Source organism: Daphnia pulicaria, chromosome 6 (assembly GCF_021234035.1).
Source record: "Daphnia pulicaria isolate SC F1-1A chromosome 6, SC_F0-13Bv2, whole genome shotgun sequence".
Taxonomy (NCBI): Eukaryota; Metazoa; Arthropoda; class Branchiopoda; order Diplostraca; family Daphniidae; genus Daphnia; species Daphnia pulicaria.
Window position 1 is genome coordinate 1,985,959 of NC_060918.1, and position 20,384 is coordinate 2,006,342.

The 20,384-nt window shown below is 38.9% G+C and overlaps 5 protein-coding genes and 5 long non-coding RNA genes across 15 annotated transcripts; 9 read left to right on the forward strand and 1 right to left on the reverse strand.

Annotated features, from left to right (window-relative positions):
* Positions 1-109: 109 nt before the first annotated feature.
* On the forward strand, positions 110-3,527 carry LOC124343620 (protein spinster homolog 1-like). Of its 2 annotated transcripts, none has more exons than XM_046797014.1 (13): positions 110-213; positions 282-963; positions 1,108-1,240; positions 1,314-1,360; positions 1,425-1,593; positions 1,683-1,883; positions 1,963-2,094; positions 2,166-2,402; positions 2,471-2,495; positions 2,581-2,679; positions 2,751-2,989; positions 3,056-3,099; positions 3,176-3,527. In XM_046797014.1, exons 2-13 carry the CDS (start codon positions 474-476, stop codon positions 3,253-3,255), a joined length of 1,896 nt encoding a protein of 631 aa, XP_046652970.1. In that variant the 5' UTR covers positions 110-213; positions 282-473; the 3' UTR covers positions 3,256-3,527. The 2 variants fall into 2 exon arrangements, with proteins under 2 accessions (XP_046652970.1, XP_046652969.1); XM_046797013.1 differs by having other exon boundaries at positions 113-213; positions 446-963.
* A 1,443-nt stretch (positions 3,528-4,970) lies between these two features.
* On the forward strand, positions 4,971-7,340 carry LOC124343643 (SRSF protein kinase 1-like). Of its 2 annotated transcripts, none has more exons than XM_046797051.1 (3): positions 4,971-5,234; positions 5,416-6,195; positions 6,261-7,340. In XM_046797051.1, exons 1-3 carry the CDS (start codon positions 5,208-5,210, stop codon positions 7,113-7,115), a joined length of 1,662 nt encoding a protein of 553 aa, XP_046653007.1. In that variant the 5' UTR covers positions 4,971-5,207; the 3' UTR covers positions 7,116-7,340. The 2 variants fall into 2 exon arrangements, with proteins under 2 accessions (XP_046653007.1, XP_046653008.1); XM_046797052.1 differs by having other exon boundaries at positions 4,971-5,211.
* Positions 7,341-7,731: 391 nt separating this feature from the next.
* On the forward strand, positions 7,732-8,910 carry LOC124343811. The gene is made up of 4 exons (XM_046797302.1): positions 7,732-7,842; positions 7,917-7,999; positions 8,308-8,644; positions 8,712-8,910. Exons 2-4 carry the CDS (start codon positions 7,964-7,966, stop codon positions 8,756-8,758), a joined length of 420 nt encoding a protein of 139 aa, XP_046653258.1. The 5' UTR covers positions 7,732-7,842; positions 7,917-7,963; the 3' UTR covers positions 8,759-8,910.
* A 735-nt stretch (positions 8,911-9,645) lies between these two features.
* LOC124343860 lies at positions 9,646-10,357 on the forward strand. Its single transcript, XR_006919369.1, has 3 exons — positions 9,646-9,804; positions 9,866-9,969; positions 10,041-10,357. It is a non-coding gene; the product is annotated as an uncharacterized LOC124343860 (long non-coding RNA).
* Positions 10,358-11,145: 788 nt separating this feature from the next.
* Positions 11,146-12,458, forward strand: LOC124344474. The gene is made up of 7 exons (XM_046798025.1): positions 11,146-11,283; positions 11,344-11,488; positions 11,543-11,760; positions 11,817-11,850; positions 11,911-12,002; positions 12,068-12,157; positions 12,274-12,458. The coding sequence occupies exons 1-7, from the start codon at positions 11,146-11,148 to the stop codon at positions 12,340-12,342; spliced, it is 786 nt and encodes a 261-aa protein (XP_046653981.1). The 3' UTR covers positions 12,343-12,458.
* An 872-nt stretch (positions 12,459-13,330) lies between these two features.
* On the reverse strand, positions 13,331-14,468 carry LOC124343932. Its single transcript, XR_006919457.1, has 2 exons — positions 14,280-14,468; positions 13,331-14,218 (listed from the first exon to the last, which is right to left on the reverse strand). It is a non-coding gene; the product is annotated as an uncharacterized LOC124343932 (long non-coding RNA).
* Positions 14,469-14,632: 164 nt separating this feature from the next.
* On the forward strand, positions 14,633-16,816 carry LOC124343883. Of its 2 annotated transcripts, XR_006919401.1 has the most exons (6): positions 15,239-15,330; positions 15,405-15,498; positions 15,561-15,651; positions 15,713-15,819; positions 15,927-16,007; positions 16,631-16,816. It is a non-coding gene; the product is annotated as an uncharacterized LOC124343883 (long non-coding RNA). The 2 variants fall into 2 exon arrangements; XR_006919402.1 differs by lacking the exon at positions 16,631-16,816 and adding an exon at positions 14,633-14,889 and having other exon boundaries at positions 15,234-15,330; positions 15,713-15,966.
* A 125-nt stretch (positions 16,817-16,941) lies between these two features.
* Positions 16,942-17,760, forward strand: LOC124343865. 2 transcript variants are annotated; one of them, XR_006919376.1, is made up of 3 exons: positions 16,942-16,982; positions 17,236-17,399; positions 17,493-17,760. It is a non-coding gene; the product is annotated as an uncharacterized LOC124343865 (long non-coding RNA). The 2 variants fall into 2 exon arrangements; XR_006919377.1 differs by lacking the exon at positions 16,942-16,982 and adding an exon at positions 17,109-17,126.
* A 144-nt stretch (positions 17,761-17,904) lies between these two features.
* On the forward strand, positions 17,905-18,882 carry LOC124343880. 2 transcript variants are annotated; one of them, XR_006919397.1, is made up of 4 exons: positions 17,905-18,126; positions 18,330-18,564; positions 18,614-18,769; positions 18,835-18,882. It is a non-coding gene; the product is annotated as an uncharacterized LOC124343880 (long non-coding RNA). The 2 variants fall into 2 exon arrangements; XR_006919396.1 differs by having other exon boundaries at positions 18,629-18,769; positions 18,835-18,881.
* A 60-nt stretch (positions 18,883-18,942) lies between these two features.
* On the forward strand, positions 18,943-20,270 carry LOC124343823. Its single transcript, XM_046797315.1, has 2 exons — positions 18,943-19,126; positions 19,221-20,270. Exons 1-2 carry the CDS (start codon positions 19,060-19,062, stop codon positions 19,481-19,483), a joined length of 330 nt encoding a protein of 109 aa, XP_046653271.1. The 5' UTR covers positions 18,943-19,059; the 3' UTR covers positions 19,484-20,270.
* The last annotated feature ends 114 nt before the right edge of the window (positions 20,271-20,384 follow it).

Sequence of the window (20,384 nt, forward strand, 5' to 3'; positions counted from 1 at the left end):
AAAAATAGATCAAGCGTCAATAAAAATGTTAACATGAAAATCCAGGCTTAAGTCTAGATGTGGTGCGGTAATACTATATGGAGGAAATTGACATCGCTGTCCGACGACGTAAATGATACTTTATTATTTTTTCCCTTGTGACATTTGTTCAAAGATTGCTCACAAAAAGGATTGTGATGGTCATTTTATGGATACATATCAGAAATTCTTTAGGTACATTTAGTTTTCTTTACGTATCGTGTATTATATTTGAAGATAAAATATGTAATCTAAATTTTTAGGCCCCACCCTCTGTAGGTATAGGTACAATGCTGTCACTGCAGATACAAATGCAAGTGTATACACGTTTCGGGGTTAGTTGATTCCCGTCAGCTGGAAGTAGACAAGCTGAAACGCCATTGTATAGTTTTCTCTTCATTTTTCTTCCGCCGAATTGAATCAGTAGAGTAAAAACAAAAGAGTACATTTCTACGATGGATTCGCCAGACATCGACAGCAACGAAACCGTCCAACATCAGTCGACTATCGAACAGGTTGTCGCCGAAAATGTCCAGCAGCAACTACAACCGTCTGGAAATCCAAACGAGTCGATAATAGCGCCAGAAATTGTTCCCGATAAAACATCAAACGAGCCAGCGCTATCCTCGAGAACTTCTTCTGTCGCATGTGACCAAACTCATCCCTTGCCGACCGATGAAGAAACCGTCGACCATGAACCAAAGGTTGATCTAGAGAAAGACAAACTGTCTGTTTCGACCGAAGACTTGACTGTATCGCTTCCTACCAAAGACAAGCCGGAAGACCAGATCAGTTGTGAGCCATCATCATCGTCGTCGATCACTTCGTCGTCGATCGCAACTGCGGAAGAAGTCAAGCAAATAATGTCTAGACGCCAACTCGCCACCGTCCTAATCCTTTGTTTTGTCAATCTTTTAAAGTACATGGATCGGTTCACTATCGCAGGTACGCGTGTGTAAATGACACCCCACATTTATCTCGTCTTATTATAGTCACATCGGTTATTTACTGACGCATAATCCCATCGTCTCGATTTGCAATCGATTTTTTAACTATTTCATATCATCAACCAACAATGGTGGATATCAGGAATCCTGCCGGAGATCCAGTGCTTTTTTGGAATCAGCGATGCGCAAGGTGGATTACTGTCGACGGCTTTCGTGGTGTCCTACATGCTCTTCTCACCTCTAGTCGGATACCTGGGCGATAGGTTCTCTCGCAGGTATTACCGAAATTGTTTGATGCAACAATTTTCCAACATATATCTTAGATTTATTTTTCATTTCTTCACGCAGGATCATCATGGGATGTGGAATCATTTTCTGGGGTCTTTCCAATTTAGGTAGGTTCGTTATTTAGATTTATTTGTATTTATTAATTCATTTTTATTCGCTATTTTGATTTAGCCGGTTCGTTTACGGAAACTTACAGCCTCTTTCTGACGTCGAGGATTCTAGTTGGCATCGGCGAGTCCATGTTTTCCACCGTTTCACCGACTATCATTTCCGACGTGTGCGTCGGTGACACCCGGTCGAAATTCCTCATCCTTTATTATTTCGCCATTCCGGTTGGAAGGTAAAGTCTATTGGTATTTATTTTTTTATTTGACAGTTACGTAATGGCTGTCATATAAACGTATACTAGTAAAGCGATGAATTGTAAAGCGGTCTAGGATTTATTGTTGGTGCAGCGATGGCCAGCGCTTTCGGTTCCTGGCAGTGGGGCCTCCGTGTTACACCTTTCTTAGGCCTTATCGCCGTCCTGTTGATCTTCTTTATCGTCCAAGAGCCACCGAGAGGTGAAGCCGAAGGATCTACTTTATCCCCGACAACTTATTGGGACGATCTTAAATATCTGGCCAAAAAGTAAGATCATCACTTAAATTTTTTAACAAAAGAACAAACAAATTAATCATAAGATAATTATTTTGAATTTTGTCATTAGTAAAAGTTTCGTACTGTCAACCGCGGGCTGCACGCTCACCACCTATGTCTCGGGAGCGCTGGCCTGGTGGGGTCCAAAATTCATTACATTGGGACAAGCCTCCGGACAAGGATTAGACGTGTCTTATACCAGGTAATTTATACCTTTAAATTAAGAAAAATCATCTATCCTGTTATTATCATTTCAAATCTATTTGATAAAAGGGTATCTTTAGTCGTCGGCTTCGAAGCAGCTTTAGCCGGAGTGGTGGGCGTTGCTTCCGGATCTTTGGTCGGACAGAAATTGAGAAAACGCTTTCCGACTGCCGACGCCCAAGTTTGCGCTTGGAGTATGGTCATTTGCGCCCCGCTACTCTTTTGGGGCTGCTATATCGCGACTGGCCCTCCAGTGCCGTTGTACATCGTCCTCTTCTTCGGCCAGTGGTTCCTCAACGTTAGCTGGTTCGATAATATTTTTGAATTATTTCCTAATGACTCTTTTATTCAGATTATTTAAAATTTGATTTTAGGGCTCCCATTGGTGACATCCTCTTGGTATAGTTTGAATCATCGTTATTATACTATTTGATCAGCGAATGACTTGATTGAATTATTTTCTTTTTCCTATTTTACTGAGTAGTATGTCGTCATTCCTACGAGACGTTCGACAGCCGAAGCTTTTTCTATCCTCATTTCCCATGCATTAGGTGATGCCGGATCTCCGTATATAGTCGGGCTGGTAAAATACAAATAATTTAGAATGAAAAATGAAAGAATTGTAAAAATGTTTCTAAATATTCTTCCTTCCAGGTATCAGACAGCTTTAAAAAGTCGTTGACTGCTGCGGCTGAATCGAAAACTTATTTATCGAATGATTACTACGACGGAGCGATGGTCTTGGATCAATCCTCTTCAAGTAATAATTGTTCCGGTTCATCGTTCATCGATCCGGAAACGGTCGACATTGATTTTCGGGCTCTACAATACTCGTTGTTCATCACGACAATCATCGCAGCCCTGAGCGCCTATTTTTTCTTCCTGAACGCTTGGTATTAGATTTTCACGCAATCATTTATTAAAATACTGTTTCAAAATTGGTTGTTGTCCTATTTCAGGTACATCGTCGAAGACAAAGCCGCTGTCGCAAAAGCTGTGAAGGGTAAAACAAGAATGTTTAATTTACGAATTTTTAAATTTGATCTACTAAACTTTTATTTTGATTACTATACTCCCAGAAAACGAAGAATTGATGCGAATAGAAAAAATCGAAAAGCAAGATTCGGCTAACACTAAATCGGAATTGTCAGGAGTGTGAAACATTGGTTCAAGATATTCAAAAGATTTAAGAAATTAAAATAAGAAATAAGATCGCATTTTCAACTAAGCGATCCTGTACGTGTTTAAATGAGTGTGTCTGTATTTTCCTAAAAGCGTTGAGTCAATGTAATATAGGTTTTACTGTTAAATAAGGGTTATTCAAAAAATTGAAATCACATTTTGGTATTAACCAATTCACTGAATAAAAAATATTAACCACACATGGAAGTGTTCAAAAAGTGATATTATTTGGAATACATAAAAGTGAGCGTGAAAGTGCTCAATGCTTCAGATGTTCTCCAAGCCTTTCATTTAATATTCGTGACGAAATAATTCATATGCATATTTGTTGTAACCTTTAAACAGAATATAAATTGTAAATAAATTATTAGAAAGATTTTTGTATTTGAAAAAAAGTTTTGCAGGTGAACATATTTGAACCAATGACATGTTTGTAATTCAAATAATACCCTGCACTGGGCGTCTTTTATTAGGCAAAATAAATTATTGAAAATATGAGCGAAACGTTATCGGATTGGGTCTGTTGAGGAACAATCTGCATGCAACGGATCGGGTTTCTTAATTTTTTTAATATCTTATATTGGGGATGTTACCAAGTAGCAGTTCGATCCCGCTTTTAACTGCCAACCTCCCTGAAGCCGTCACCGTGAGTTCCGAACCAGTAACTGCCACCCTGGCGACCAAATCCGACAACGCCGACGCCTTATCCACTCACCCATCGGCGTCTGTCAGTTACTAATTTTTTAAGCTAGTATTTTTTCCAATTTTAACTCAATTTTACAACTTTCCCCCAAACCTTAATTTGAAAAATTCGAAAATTATATAACGCATTTTAATAATGCGCTAATTAAGTTAAACTTAAAATCCATAATGAGCGTTATTATTTAATTGGAAGGGCTTGTGTCGTGTTTCGTTTGTAGCTTGGTGTAGCTACAGCAACTTTTCTTCTCTCGCATCAAAATGAGTTTCTACATTACGAAACAATCACATCAACGTTTTTTCATATCCTAAACAACAAAGAAATCGCATTTAAATAGCAAAATAGAAATCTGTGTTGGAAAAAATATTTTGCATGTGCAAAGTTTTGAACCACTGACATGATTGTAAGGTGAAGACGCATCTCGCATCTTTTATTCAAAACAAAAGAAATTATTGAAAATATTAACAAAACGTTATCGGATGGGTCTGTTGAGGAATAGTCTGCATGCAACGGTTCAGGCTTTGATGAGGACCTATAACCCCTAGCCTATACCTTAACCTAACACCCTATCTTAAACTAACAGCAGCAGCCGACCTCTCCCAAAGCCGTGACCGTGAGTTCCGAACCAGTATCTGCCACCCTGGCGACCAGATCCGACAACGTAGGCGCCGACGCCTTAACCATTAGGCCATCGGCGCCCAAATATATTCAATTATTGGAGCTAGTATTTTTACCAATTTCACTTCTCATTACAATTTTAAATTTTACATCAATAATTTCCCTATTTGTCTTTATTTGAAAAACCAGAATTATTTACGGATTAAAAAATGACGTAAATTAATTTAAACTCGAAATCGATAATGATCGGGACTGATTAATTGGAAGGGTTTTAGTCTTTATTCAAAAAGTTCCTTGTCAAAGTGAAAGTGTGTAGGTTTGTCAGATCATTCGAAACATTTGTGTGAGCCATGTGATTTGAGTTGTGTAAAAGAACAATAAAAGTCAAGGTCAAAGCCGCCATATTGAAAGAAGGGGGGAAGCCATGGAAAACGTTTAGAAGGGCATCAGCGGTCGGTTCCCCACTACACATTCTTTTCGTCTCGGACTCTCGGTGTCAGTAACTTTCAAGTCCAGTGTGTGTGAGCCAACGTGCACTCACAGTTCAGGGAGTTTGAGGTCCATATCGGCGTCCAAGTTTGGAGAAATAAACGATAACCCATTCTAGAAATATGGGTAAGAAAGTGACGAATAAGTCGGTAAGTAAATGCTAGTTTCCACAACGTGTCTGCTCTAGGCAACAAATGATGTCCATAACTTGTATTCATTGGCTACAGGGCACTCGTATCACAGTGTCTATGTTAATTATTTAAAAACCGCACATTATGGAAAGTAGTCGATATTCAACTTAGAATTTGTTTGTGTATATTCAATCTTCAGGTGTGTAAAGCAAAAGCAGCAGAATGCACGATCGATAAAAACGCCCCCAATCAGATTCCTAAGCCGATCTGTTCCGGACAGAGAAAAGAATTGATCAACGAGACAGATTCCGGCCGGAATAAGTGTTCTACTCAAACAAGGTCTTCAGTAAATGGAAAAGAAAAGATGAGTCAAGTGAACGCCACGCCGAATCGAAAGAAGATAAACAGCCTAAAACTGTCCGAAGTCGGAAATGCTTCTGCCAAATTAATCGAGAGTAAAATCAGCGGTCCAAAACACGAAGAACCACCCAAAAAGAAAACAACTAAAGATGTGAGAAAAGACTCCGAATGTCCGATTCCTGAAAACCTTGAAGAAGATATACTGTGCTGCGATCTAGACCAGCAAGAAGATCCCAACCAATACTCTGTAGGCGGTTTCCATCCAGTGGCAATCAGTGATCTCCTTCACGACCGATACTATGTCCTCTGCAAACTGGGATGGGGCACTTTCTCCACTGTTTGGCTCTGCTGGGATCTGATTGGGAAACGTTTCGTGGCCCTCAAAATAGTCAAAAGCCATCCCACAGACACGAAATCAGCACTGAATGAGATCAAGATTCTCCGTAGCGTTGGCAAGAGTCAAAAGGTGGTTCAACTTCTTGATAATTTTAAGGTCAACGGAGTTAATGGCACACACATCTGTATGGTGTTTGAAGTCCTTGGTCATAGCACTCTAAAGTTCATCAGCCCTCTAAAACTAGGCCTTCCTTTGCCCACTGTTAAGACCATCATCCGTCAGGTTTGTACTAATAAAATTGATGTTTTTGTTTAAATTCGACCGTTCTACATATTTCATTTTTCTAGGTGTTGGAAGGTTTGAATGAATTGCACACAAAGTGCGGAGTTATACACACGGATATCAAGCCGGAAAATATATTGGTTTGCGTCGATGATCCATTCGTTCGGAAGATGGCCGCTGACGTGTGGGAATGCCACCGGACGGGAAAGAAACTCACGGGTTCTTTGGTGAGTTCGGCTCCACAGAAACTGCAGTCCTCCAGAAAGAACAATGATGAGAGAAAGGAAAAAGAAAAGGCACAGCTACTTTTATCACAACTTCGACACATTGAAAAATACAGCCGCCATTCGTCGACGGATTCGTTGGATGACACTAAACCAGTTCTTGAAGTGCCATATTCTGATCTCCTCGTAAAAATTGTAGATTTGGGGAGTGCGTGTAGCGTGAAGAATTCGAACTTTAGCCAGAAAATTCAGACGAGACCATATCGCTGCCTGGAATCGTTAATCTGTGCCAAATTCGGACCTCCAGCGGATATCTGGAGCACGGCTTGCGTGGCATTTGAATTGGCGACCGGTGACTACCTATTCTATCCGAAGGCTGGCGTCGAATATTCAAAGGATGACGATCACTTGGCACTCATTATTGAACTGTTGGGTGAAATTCCAAAAGATGTTTTGGCATCGGGGAAAGTTTCGTATCGATTCTTTAGTGAAACGGGAGCTTTGTGGAACATTGAATCATTTAAGCCATGGGGTCTCTGCAACGTGCTGATCGAAAAGTATCGATGGGGTGCCCGGGACGCTCACGATTTTGCAGAATTTCTCCATTCCATGCTGGCGTTTGATCCCAAAGAGCGGGCCACAGCAGCCGAGTGTTTGCTTCATCCATGGTTGACTGGCGTACCGCGTATCCTGTGACTGCCAGTCCACGAGTAACCTAATTTTGCAAACAACAGAAGTTACTTCCTGAGTTCTGACCTAGAAGAAAAGAAATAACTTCATTATAACATTATCGTTCCTTACTTCCTTTCCAACCGCCAATAATTCTGTTAAATGTGTAATCCATTGAAGTAATATCTCGTATTTTAACTGAACGTACAGTACACATATTTGAATTTTGAAACCTAAAGACATTTCAATAAAACTGGGATTTTAATATTATGTAAAGAGAATAGGAGGAAAATTATTTCAGAAAAGAGTCAAATTTAACAAACTTACACTTATTTTTCTTAACTCATTTACAAATTAAAACTCATTTTTTTAAATTTTATTGATTTAACACTGATCATGCAAAAAGCAGTCGAAATCTAAGCGTTCTTTTTCTTTTGATTTGAATTTTGCTAACGAAAATTAAAAAAAATTAATTGTAAGTTGTAACGCATTTCTTTATCCCATTATATTTGCAATTTTTAAAATCAGAAATAATCCTTATGAAATTACATTTACTGCATTTACATTTAATTTTAATGTAAAGTTTAATAATTTTAATTATAAAGAAAAGGCAACCTAGCAAGCTAGCAGCCATTGCCAGCCATTGCCAATTTGCCATACTGAGAGGAAGAGAATTTGAGAAGAACGAGAATCGAGAAAGTCGAGGATCGAAGTCGATCGAAGTGTTGAACAACGAAATCAGTATCACATAAGCGTATGAACCGTTATTATATCTGGAAACTTGATTGACTTCACTACATACATTTTATTTGCAACTTGTTGTTACAGGGTCAGCTTCCATTTCTTTTGTTTCAAGTGACAAAGATTTTAGAGAAATGTCTAACATGGATAAAGTAATGCAGAGTGAAGCAGTAAGTATATACTTCTAAGTAAATTACCTCATGTGTAACCATCATGTTTGTGTGTTAAATTGTTATCTTGTTCAGGTGTAGTGAGTAAAATTTTTTGCATTATTATTGGGAAAGAGATTCAGTCGGGCACTAGAAAAGTTGTGTAACCCTTTGGATCAATGGCTATGTCTGGACTTAGATGGTTAAGCCCAAACCATATAGCGATAGCCATTTAATTTTATAATCAATGCAACATGTATTAGTTTGTAGACAGATAAAACCACTTTCTCATTGAAATTGTAATTAACATAAACTTCTGATTCCCAAAGGCAAAGGATTGGGTGATGATTCCTGGAAAGAACGACGGCGATGAACCTCTTTATATTTGCAAGGCTACGGGTAAAGTCTTCGACAAGAACGGAGAATCGGCATCCATTCAGTTTTCTTCAGGTGATTCAGACTTGGATGAATCAGAAGTTGGCGCAATTGGAACTTTTGGAAAATTCTTGAAACAATTCCACATTCCGAACTATAAACTTAAGCCTCAGAGCTGGACTGAATTGGCTACTTTGTACGCATCAAAGCAATTACCTGAATCATGGGAATCTGACTCGGAAGATGAAACCGAATCCGAAGGATGTACTGAAATGCCAAAGACAAAGCAAAGTAATAATAGCTAACCTACGACATAGTAATATTTTATAACTCATTTGGCTTTTACATTATATTTCAGCTGTTGACATGGTTTCGTCCTCCCCGTCTAATGGTCCTTCTCTCTAGGAACAGTTGACTATTAAAGAACATATCTCGTTTTCTGCATGTTAAATATCACTTTGTTGTTCTCTTTTCGGATACAGAATGTGGACTAATGTACGTATCTTCCCGAAGTTCATGGCCTCTTGTGCCGTTTAATAAATTCAGATAAAAACCTACACCTGGAATTTTCTAATGACATCCAATCATAAGGTTCTTTGGCGACTAATAGTAGGTCTGCAGCTTTATCTGTCATTGTCATACTTCTGTGCCCAAGTAAGGTAGCGAACGTCACATCTCTCTTAATAACCCCATCTTCCCATCGGCGTTTTGTTTATATGGTGGATTGTCATAGATGGCAAAAGTATAAATCAAGAGTATTTTTGAAACCTGAAGGTTAAATAATGATCAGAAATCTAACTTTAAACAATAAGAAAAAAAAAACAATGTATGGGGTTTTTCACTCTGTAGACCAATACTGGCATCGCCAGATCAATGTTAGCTTCATCTAGAGTTCTGAGGCCTTTTCCTGATACCCAGCTTTCTTGGGGAATTTCCCAAGAAAAAGCCTAAGCTGTGCGGAGTGTTGTGACACTAGCGACATCTGGTAATGAGTTTTGAAGTTGGTTGGTTGGTTTTGAACTTCAAAACTCATTACCAGATGTCGCTAGTGTCGCCCTTGTTGATGTTTCATCGTGAAACGAGGCAAAATGGGCGAAACAATTGGATGCTAATTAATATTTATATTCCTGTGATTTCATACACCAAATTGAACTTCGTATCATATGTAGGTATATCTTGACCAAATTTTCTAATTTTTATACTGTACCAACTTATTTCTTCAAACTTTAGATGCATACTGTCAGTCATTCCAAAAAGTTGACTTAGCGCTCAGTCACTTTCCATCCAATAGACCCATCATATTGTCAAAAGCCTAAAACTCATGTGTGAAGCCCACATATTGTGGAATACAAATGTGCGGAGATAAGGTATTTCCACATTACTGCTACCACACCAACCACACCACGTCAAATGCCTTACTCAATTCAGCACCATTCACCCATATGATAAAGGTAAGCATCAATATAACCTATCACCACGCTACTGCAATACTTTACATGACACTTTCTTTAGCATCAGGAAATTTACCTCAACCTGAGGAGTAAGGCTGTTGGTTGCTGTGATTTCCATTTTCTAGGTTTTTTATCATGAAAACTTCAGTGTGCTTGTTAGTATAGGTAAAGATTGAAATGCTTTATTAACTGTAATATTTTCAATTCATTAATGCAAAACATTTTTTTTTACATAGCACATAATAGATCCTTAAGCCAATGCTGACCTTTGTCCCTGAAGGAAGAGGTACATCCAGCAACGTTCTGCTCCATCCTTATTTTCCCGACGTACGCTCATCTAACTTCACTGCTTTTGCTGCTACAACTTGTCTTACTTCACCGACGAGTTAGAACACTTCAGTGGACGCTACCCTTTGCTGTTACACACCTGCAGTTACTCACCACGGGATTATGCCCAGGTACCCAACAATTGACTTATATTCTTAGGTTATCTACCAATAGTCTAGTTGCGTTAAAGTCTGTGTATGTGTAATAATTCCAAAATCAGGCCCTTCTTGCGCGCAAACAAAGTTTAACTTGGACGTTTCTTTTTTCTAACGCTAGATGGCTTTTTGAAAATTTGTAGCTGTCAAAACAGTTTCAGTTACTTTGCACATCTTTTTCAACATTTATTGGCAGTTATTTTGTTGAAATATTTAGTGATAACTAACGATAACTATTCCCCCAACAAAGGTCACTTGTTAGATTTTCGATATTTGATTTTTTTTTCTACTTCTGGTTTACTCATTTCTGTCAGTAGTTTAGTAAATATTGATCTGACGCACAAAAGAACCACAAATTCGTGATCCTCGTCAAATTTGTCTCAAACAACGCAGTGGCCGTCGCCCTCAACATCCCCCCGGCTCCTTGGCGCCGCCTCCGGAGGAAGTGCCGTCTGATGGCCATCCAGGGATCTGTCTCCATTATCCATCGCCACATCCGCGGACATGGGGATGACCAGGAAGCCTTTACTCCGGCCCCTTAATGGATTTGTATGTAATTATATGGCATGTATGTATATGTATATTGCTTGAACTTGTTCTGTATCGTTGCATCGTAGTGTATTATATCTCGTTTTTCATCGCTCTGTATATTATTTCCATTGTTCCATCTCTCGTCTACCTTCGCCTAGTCAATTGAAATTCCCCATCGTACATCTACTACTCTTTTATAATGATATGTCTTTGTCACGCCGTCGTGAAATACAGCTCTATGTCTCAGGAAAATTCTCGATTTTGGCCAAATTTTGGATTTCGTTTAAATCACACCTAATCGACCCCAAATTTCATGGGGATCACGAATATGTGGTTTAATTTGACGACAAAGTCAAAAGTCGTCGCCTTTTTCACGGCTTTTTTCGCGGATTCCGCTGCTATACTTATCCCACCTCCGGCGGAAGAAAATCGATTATTAGCTTGCACGAAACCCTTTCATTTGGAGGTATAATTTTCACGTTAAAGATAATGATCGATATTAATAATTGGCGTATTTCCTAAACAGACTTGGATTGCTTTGATCGCGCTAGTGACTATTCTACCAGTAATACTCTGGATTTATTTCAAATTTTTGTGCCCCCGTTACAAGGCAAAATGCCCCGTTTTAATGAAAAACCAATTTTTCATTCTCGGAGTTCTCATTGGTCAATGTAAAATCATTTCATTTTTCACTTTACTTTGAAAACTAAAATCCTGTTGTTTAGCTGGTCAAAAATTGCCCTCTATTGGATTTTCGCCTCGTTTGCTTGGAATTGTTTGGTGTTTAAGTGCTGTCGTGTTTGCCAGCGCTTACGTCGCGATCCTGATCTCCTTTCTGCGTTTCCCTAAACTATCGTCCATCATCGACCGACTGGAAGATCTGCCCGGATCTCATCTTCAGTGGGTTGTGCAACGCGGAACAGCTCTAGGTCCTCTTTTTATTGTAAGTGAATGTAGAATGTGAAACCATTATATTTCATTCTTATTTATTTTGATTAGGAAGCTACAAATGGGATTTACAAAACTATCGGAGGTAAAAGCTTATCTTATTAATTGAAACTACTAAAATTAATGAACTTTCTGTTCTAAACAGAGGGGTTATTGAGTAAACGAGGTGGCGCTCTTATTGATACGCATTTTGACGGAATTCTCAACGTCGTTAATGGGAATTGTGCATACATTGCAGTAATTACAACTTACTTCTGCTAGTTTTCTTTAATTTTATGTAATAGTGGAATTTTTATTTGCAGTACAAATCGAGTCTCAAGCCTGCAGTTAATGAAGATATCCGTCAATCGGGCACTTGCCGTATCGGTATTGCCAAACAAGGATTCTTTGAGGTTAACGTAGCGTTCGACTTACCTAATAATTCCCCTCTGAAACTACTTTTAGATAAAAAGTAATAACCTATTTTGTATTAAGTGAAAATTCATCCATTTAATTGCGAATTTAACAGGGTTCTTCAGATGATGGAAGCGGGTCTTGGGATTTATTGGAAGAAAGTTTATTGGCCTCCATCGGGTAGTAAATGTGGTGACGTCAGGCAATTTGATACCGGACCGAAATACCTCCGATTGTCAGATTTACAAGGCGCTTTTCTTATTTTAACCGTCGGGTCGGGATTGGCTTTTTTTATCTTTTTAGTAGAGAAATTTCTTGCCCGACCATGTCGTTTTTTATTCAACGTTTAGATATACTTGAGGGGAAAAGCTGTCGTTTTAGTTCCGAATAACTGATTCGATGCTTTTAGTTAATATAATTCGTTCGACCTGTATCTCTGTGCTTTAAATAAGGATTAATTGATTCTTTCTTTCGTACTTAAACCTAACGTGTACTTTTTTGTCGCACGAAAAATAAAAGCGCCACTCCGCACCAAGGATAGTTGAAGAAAATGTAGGTTGGTGTCGCTAGTGGCGTTTGTTTGGTTTGCACCAAATGTTCCATCATGGCCGACTGTCTGTGTACGATACTAGTGTGATAAAGAAATGAGCTTTTGTCCTTCGAGTTTCAACTCTGCTGAGATTTCAGACTTAATTTGTTTTAAGTGTGTGCTTTGTTATAATTGTTATCATATTTCCATAATAGTCATGGGCAGTGTGTTGTGACTGGTAACCTGGAGAACACAAGACTTTCTCCCATCCAATTGTGCTGGTTCCATTATATTAACAGCTATAGCAGGTAAATTCAATCTTTTCTATACTGTCTGGTATATTTTTATTTAAGATCGGGACAACTGTGATGTACTAGCAATTTATTACTGTGGCTACAGTTGAACAATGATGTGATAGTTACTTGGTAATCGAACTCTTTGTTTTAATCTCATCCAGAAAAATGTCATTTTCATTCTGCTTGCTGGATAGTTGAAAAATTGCAGCAACACATAACAACTTTGAGTGCAGAAGGCAATAGTTTAACATCAAATGTTTTAGGTATGGAGTGATAAATATTGTAAAGGGACTAAAATCTGTTATCCTATCTTCTTTTAGCGCTAAGGAGTAGGCCATTTTGTTGAGTTTTGATGAAAACGCTTTAAACAGTTTACTCTGGTTATTTACTCTTTTTCCTTTGTAGTAATGCAAACAGAATCAAAAGTTCGATTGGTCAACATCAACTGCTGTTTACTTTATAGGCTCGTTGCCTCGTTTTCTTCTTCATCAGCAGTATTAGGTGATCCTTCAGTGACTTGTTGTGGCATTTGTTGTAACTTATTACGTCGACGGCGGTGACGTTCAGGGATCGAAACGACTTGTTCGCAAAGGAAAGCCAAAAGGGAGAGAGTAAACCCGACTAGTAGAACGATAAATGCGCCAGTCAAGTTCTTGAGGGAAAGAGGGGTATGTTTGTTTGTCGGGGTTGTGTAGCCGCTTTTAATAGTTTCCATACATTGTCGAGGCATGGGGCGGAACCACAGGTCCCAGTGTTTGATCAGACCCATTTCCTGGAGCTCCAATAGCCTTTTTGGTTGAAAACAGTTTTTTTTTTAAATACAACCAGTCTTTTAAAATAATTACCTTTGATTTGCTTACCCTTGACTAATGCTTTGAGTGTAGGGACTATTTTTCCGTAGGGCAAATGTTGGAATAACACTATAGAAATAATTTTTTGCCAGCTGCAGATTGCACTTGCCAGTCTTTTCAAAATCTGCTTTTATCGAATCTAAATGATAAATAGCGGCCTAGGATTTGAAAAAAAAAAAATGTTTGCGATTAGTTCTGTGCTTATCTTCTTATCTGTATGAAGCATCTATTTAGAAGATATAGTTTAAGTCATACATCAATGAAAACGTTCCTCGATCCCGGTGTAATCAGCTGAATGCACTCTGACACAAGAGGACATCGGGAGTTGGGAAGAGCATCGAGTCGTTTGCCTAGCTTCTTGTACAGGCCTGTATTATTCACATTCTGATTCCCAAAAATTTAAGCCAATAAAAAACCTGGCGAGTTTCAAATCATGAAAACTTACCGATAACAAAGTGTCTATGGTCCCCGATTTCTTCGTGAGTAGATTGATGTCGCTACTTTCCGCTATGTCGTAGACGGAATGGATTAATGGCTGATGGACTGGCGCGATAACGTAGGAGAAGAGAAGCGAATTGTACGCCTGGACAAAGATGAAAGCCGCTAGAGTCCACGAAGTCGCAATTAGAAGATATGGTAACCTTTTCGATGTGCAAGGGCCCCCTGTTATAAGAATTAACTTTTCCTTTTTGATATACTTGTATTTTTTTAACAGAGATTTTACCCTGCGACATCAAGTTGCCAAACACATAGAGGTATTGACTGCCTAGCCGCTGCTTTGAATTTTCTTGTGATCCCCTTTTAAATTGGGATCGAAATTCCAAGTAGCACTGCGTTAGATTCATAACGGCGATGACGCAAACCATGGAAATGACTATTCCCAACCAGACCTGAAATTTGATTATTGTAAGGTCTGTAATAACGACTGGAATTCTGCTGCCTTCTCCCGTCTTGTTTTAACGTTACCGGCCATTGGAAAGGTTTGACGACGGAGTCGATGTTGACCGTTTCATCTGGGGCGGGAATGAGGAAAGCGAAATCCCCATAATTCCAAGGTAATGTCATGTCCACAATCTCATGGCGCCGAAATGTCGGGAGAACATCTTGGAGCAACAAATCGCATTGCTGTGATGAAAAGGACGATACAAAATCATGTTAAAATTAAGTGCCTTCACCCTGGAAGACGAATTAATTATTTTTGATATCCACATTTGTCTAAGTGAAAAATTCCCACAAAAGTCCCCACTTTTTAAGAACTAATTTTTAGTGTTTTTGATTGTGTCAGAAACTGTTTGTTATTGGTTATTCTCTCTTCTTAAAATGTTATTATAATGTGTTCGATTTGAATTAGTTTATGTGTGTCGATAGGAAATGAAAAAATCTCAACTCGATCCCACAGATAGCTGAAAAGTCCTCGACCATTTGCCCTTGGCTCCAACCAATTTTCCGTCACTCGGACCATCTCGTACCTTGAAGATGCAATACAAAATCATAAGGTAATTTTGTTAAATGTAAATTTGAGAAATTGCAGTTCGTTTTTTTTAAGTGATTTTATTTTACTTACGTAAAGTTGAAGCGGGCTGACAGATAATCTAGAACTACGCCTCCTTTGAGCGGCCCGGACAAGCCTTTAGGGTTACCACTCCATCGAGGCTTAAACGAGGGTAAGAAATAACCCGTTAGTCAAATTGCTAAAGATACAAATTCAATTTTTTTTATTACCCAGATGACGCGGAGGTGTTGCCCATTGAGGGGTGTTGGTGACAAGGAGTCGCTGAACGAAACGCTAAACCAAATGAAAAAAAATATTAAAAAAGGTAATGCTAGATACGACATGAGCTTTTGCTTTGGCAGAGAATAATGTGTATTTGTTTGCAGCCAACGATCCTTTATATATCCGAGCCACAACCAGGCAGAGTCCTTTCCGTCTACATTCGGTGTGAAGAGCAAAACGCGAATTTCAACACATTTTACTGCTTAGCAACGTAAACAAAGCGAGTGTCAAAACATCGTTTTACTTGCGCATACTTAATTGTAGCAGAAACGCGTTGGTCATGTAACAGGATCTATTTTTCCCCTTTTGTTCATGCAGCATCAAACGACACGCGATAGGTTCCGGCGGTCATCAACTATTCAAAATGGTATACCTGTCAATGTAAAAGACAGGCTAAAGGTACTAGCTCCTGTAAATGTTATTCATTTATGTAAAATAGCTGCTAGTAGGATCTCATTGTTGATTTGCGGTTACAAAATCCATAAGCCTAGAGTTTAGGTATTGCCAATCAATTATTCGATTTGCGTTTTAGATGCTCCTAAATCAGTTGTGGATATACGATTTCCCCCCCCCCCCCCCGCTTCTCCTGGATGGTTACTTAGGATCATTCAAGTTCATTTTTGAGTTAAGCGTTGTGAACGTAGCGGACGAACTCTGACAGTCTATCGAGCTTTAGCAATTAAGTCAAATTTCTTATTTTATTAATTTTATTTATCCGTTTTATGAGAAGCTTTGATTTAAATTTTTTTAAATTAATAATTTACCTATTTTTATCTCTATTTTGAGATTTTCTGCTCCGGCCGCAGGTGCAAGGATCATGTGTTTGAAACTTAGATAAGTTTGCAGTAGAATATTTTAAAAAAAGCCGATTGTTGTTCAAACGGTTCGAAATGGAAGATTTATTCATTCACCGAAGAAATGAGTCAAATGACTCAAATGTCAATTGCTATATTTTTTGAAGTGACTAAAGTTTAAGCCATTATCATTTATGATTTGATATTTATTTTGATTGGTTTTTGTAGACCCAACCCCAACAATGTCAACCTGAAGAAAGAAAAAGGCCTATTTCCATGTCGTTCACGTTTGAAGGTCACGAGAAACATTACGTAAAACTGGCATGCGGTGGTGAAGAGGTTGGGTGAGAATGATACGTGTTGCTTCATCATCAAGCAGGTAGAATAGCCACAAGGATAAGCTATTTGGTATTCATTTTGATATTGGTTTTTGTAGACCCATCCCCAGCAACGTCTACCTAAAGAAGAAAAGGCCAGTTTGCATTTCAATCGAAGGTCATGGAGATCATTACGTAAAAGGTGTCGTAAAGTGGTGTAGAGGTTGGGTGAGAACGGGACGTTTTTCATCATTATCAAAAAGGTCCAATAGCCGCAAGGCTTGAGAGAAGGGGTGAGAAAAAGTCGTATAAAAGGCGAGAGAAAAGTTGACTGGGATCAGTTGGGTGAGTAACTCCAACACGGCAACTGCTGCATTCTTCGTCGTAATATCAGTTCGCAATCATGGGTAAATAATTCATTTTTAATTTCGAGTCATAAATCTATTCTATCTTGTTTTGAGTCGTTGATATGTTATCTTCGAAAAATAATATCCAATTGTTTATTTTATTGCATAGTTAATTATGGCGTTGTGTTGCTGTTGGGTGTTGTATCGTTGATGTCGACCACGAGAGAAAATCTTTTAAAAGGAAAGAAAAAGGGCAACGGAAGTCAATCGAGTGATCATCTCCGACCCGGCAACACCTGCATTCTTCGTCGTATTATCAGGTCACAATCGCGGGTAAATATTCTGTATTTCTACGTGGAATTTTGTATCAATTTTAATTTTTTTCTATTTGATAATCTGTCCGTTATTGTTGAATATTTAATTTAGTCTGGTTAACTATGCTGTCGTGCTGCTATTGGTTGTTGTATCGTCGATGGCTGGGTCGACCACTGTTGTACCAATGTCTCCTGGATAAGGCGGATACCAAACCGCAACGCCGCCGCCAAACTACACAACAACATACGCAACGGCCAGTTACTACACCGAGGTTGCACTGTTGGGTTTACAGTTAAACCACCAAGGATCCAGATTATTACACCACAACTTGTGCTGCTCCCCAAGCTACACCACCAAAGCGCTAGAGTACTACACCGAGGCTCCCAAGTACTACACCACCATGGCATCTGAGACTACACAAATACGTATGCTGCCCCAACCTACGACACCGAGGCTCCAGCTTATTACACCACCAAAGCTGTCGAATAAACTTCGCTTCAAACAGTGGAACGACTAAGAGTGAGGATGTATTCTTTATTATTGTAATTTTGTGGAACATGTACTAATGACTTGTTTTCCTTCCTTGTCTGTTTTTCGAACAAGACGAATTCTACTGCAATTACGTCGAGTTGAATAGCAAAGATAACACGTGTACACCACGTCGTTAAACTTGACATTGTTGGTCGGAAAGCCGAACTTGACGATGGCCGTACCATCACCTACGCCTTGTGCGTTATTGCCACAGGTAAACATTTTTATTCCAAACGAAATTCGTCTTTAAAAGCCTTAATGATTACACCTTAACGACATGTTGAATAAGTTTGATAGTCTTCTTGTTCGATAGTATGAGTCTATTTAAACTGCTAGCAATTTATTTCTGTGAATTAGTTCTACGAATAGAATTAGTTCTAGGAATTCCTCTAAAAATAGCCTTTATTTTCTTGTTAGGTGGTAAACAAATCTTTTCCAATCCCTGAGCGGTGCCCTTAAAGATGTCCACGAGCACGTCACGCTGTCCCGCAACATCGATGGCGCTAACACATGCCGAGTTCTCTAAATGTTTAACCAATGGACAACCGAGAAGGTGAAAGCGGAAAGTGTTAATGTGTTGCCCAAAACTTATGTTGAGGCTGCAATTTTGGAAGACGACGACGTCGCATTGACCTTATACGATGGTCAAAAGGTAAACAGTTATTTCAGTACATGTTTTAGCGATGTTAATTAAAATCTAGAATTCATTTCTGCAGATTTAAACTGACCATGTTGTCTCTGTTGTCGGTTGGGACGGAAACACGAATTTGGCTGTCGCTTCTGGTTTGGAAATAGATTCGAATTTTGGTGGTTATCGAGTCAATACCGATCTCGAAGCACGATCGACCATCTGGCTGGTAAGAATCCTTGAACATTTTATTTCATATTGATTTTATTGCATAAAACTTATTGTAACTGTTAGTGCTTAAAACTTGACCAACAATGACTGCTCTGATGTTTGTTGTTAGATAATATAAAGTTCTTGTTAAATTAGATTTTAATTATTGGGTTTGGACTTTATTTTTTTTTATTTTGGAGATGCTACCTTCTTTTGTAATATAAAATTGGGTCGTCGTCGTATGGAATATCATCACTTTGCTGTTGTATCAGGGTGATTGGCTGGAGAGAACAATACCGTCAACGAAACATGGATGAACAACTGCAGTGTACTCTACCCAAGTGCATTCTTCTTCGTATTATCAGTACGCAATCGGGTAAATATTCTGTTTTATGGAGTTGTCAATTATTTGTTTTTTATCTGTTGATGTACCATATTGAATATTGATGTTTAAATTTTTTACCGCATAGTTGATGACGGGGTTGTGCTGTTGCCGTTTGTCGTATCGTTGAAGTCTGGGTCGATCACTGGTGTACCAATGTCTCCCGTGTATGGTGGATACCAAGGCACTACACCGCCGCCTTACTACACAACGACAACATTCGCAACAACCGGTTACTACACCGAGTCGCCCAATTACTACACCAACAAGGCTCCAGATTATTACACCACAACTTATGCTTCCCCGAGCCACAACACCGCAGCCCCGAAGTATTACTCTGCCTCAAGCTAGACAACTATAACTTAGGTGGCCAAGTAAAACGCAGCCCCGACTTACTACACAGCGGCTGCTCCTTCGTACTACGTTGAACCGGAATACTACACCGAGGCTCCAGTTTACTACCCCACAACCTACGCTACACATAGCTGCTACACCGAGGGTCCTATGTTCTACACTACCAAGGCACCTGAGTATTATACCACTTCTTACGCTGCTCCGACCAACTACACCGAAGCTCCGAAGTATTACTCTATCCCGATTTACTACACCACTAAGGCAACTGAATATTACACCACACCCTACGCTTCTCCAACTTACTACATGGACGTTTCTTAATACTCAAGTCGAATTTTCAATTTAAATAATCATGTTCATTTTTGTCGGTCATATCTTAATAATTACTAGTCACTGGGAATTGTTGATCTTTAAAAGAGAAATAGAATTTTTTTTAACTGGGTAATCATTTTGTACGACTTCTCTTGCCACCTAAAAGCCTTGACATTGCGACGTTTTCTGATTTTGATTGGATCTTTCCCATTTCGTATGTTGAAGGTGGCTATTTCTCTAGTCGCTCTGCATTCCGACATGTTCTAGTGTTTGGACGAACTTTATTTACAGGGCAAGATTCGAAAGAAATGTACTGTGGTGTTAACTAAAAATTTTCGATGTTAATAGTTCTGTTTTTAACTTAAGTTGGGGTAAAAAAGGTGTTGTAGATAATGTTTGGTTTGTCACAGCAATTTATTTGAAAAATCTGAAGATCATCAGTCACAAAAATATACAAGTCAAATGCTAAACATTTTTTTATTACAAGTTACGAAACATGTCAAACAAAAAACTTTAAAAGGAATTGCTTTATTGTCCCACCTCCACCCACAATTCCACCACATTTTACAATCACATACCTACACTT

Coding starts and splice junctions, on each gene's coding strand:
- LOC124343620 (XM_046797013.1), top strand. CDS start 113: ATGATACTTTATTATTTTTTCCCTTGTGACATTTGTTCAAAGATTGCT. Junction 1,361..1,424: donor CTGGGGTCTTTCCAATTTAG/GTAGGTTCGTTA, acceptor ATTTTGATTTAG/CCGGTTCGTTTACGGAAACT. Junction 1,594..1,682: donor TTCGCCATTCCGGTTGGAAG/GTAAAGTCTATT, acceptor TGAATTGTAAAG/CGGTCTAGGATTTATTGTTG.
- LOC124343643 (XM_046797051.1), top strand. CDS start 5,208: ATGGGTAAGAAAGTGACGAATAAGTCG. Junction 5,235..5,415: donor AGAAAGTGACGAATAAGTCG/GTAAGTAAATGC, acceptor TTCAATCTTCAG/GTGTGTAAAGCAAAAGCAGC. Junction 6,196..6,260: donor TTAAGACCATCATCCGTCAG/GTTTGTACTAAT, acceptor TCATTTTTCTAG/GTGTTGGAAGGTTTGAATGA.
- LOC124343811 (XM_046797302.1), top strand. CDS start 7,964: ATGTCTAACATGGATAAAGTAATGCAGAGTGAAGCA. Junction 8,000..8,307: donor AAGTAATGCAGAGTGAAGCA/GTAAGTATATAC, acceptor TGATTCCCAAAG/GCAAAGGATTGGGTGATGAT. Junction 8,645..8,711: donor AATGCCAAAGACAAAGCAAA/GTAATAATAGCT, acceptor ATTATATTTCAG/CTGTTGACATGGTTTCGTCC.
- LOC124344474 (XM_046798025.1), top strand. CDS start 11,146: ATGTGGTTTAATTTGACGACAAAGTCAAAAGTCGTCGCCTTTTTCACG. Junction 11,489..11,542: donor CGGAGTTCTCATTGGTCAAT/GTAAAATCATTT, acceptor CCTGTTGTTTAG/CTGGTCAAAAATTGCCCTCT. Junction 12,003..12,067: donor GGAATTGTGCATACATTGCA/GTAATTACAACT, acceptor TTTTATTTGCAG/TACAAATCGAGTCTCAAGCC.
- LOC124343823 (XM_046797315.1), top strand. CDS start 19,060: ATGGATGAACAACTGCAGTGTACTCTACCCAAGTGCATTCTTCTTCGT. Junction 19,127..19,220: donor TATTATCAGTACGCAATCGG/GTAAATATTCTG, acceptor TTTACCGCATAG/TTGATGACGGGGTTGTGCTG.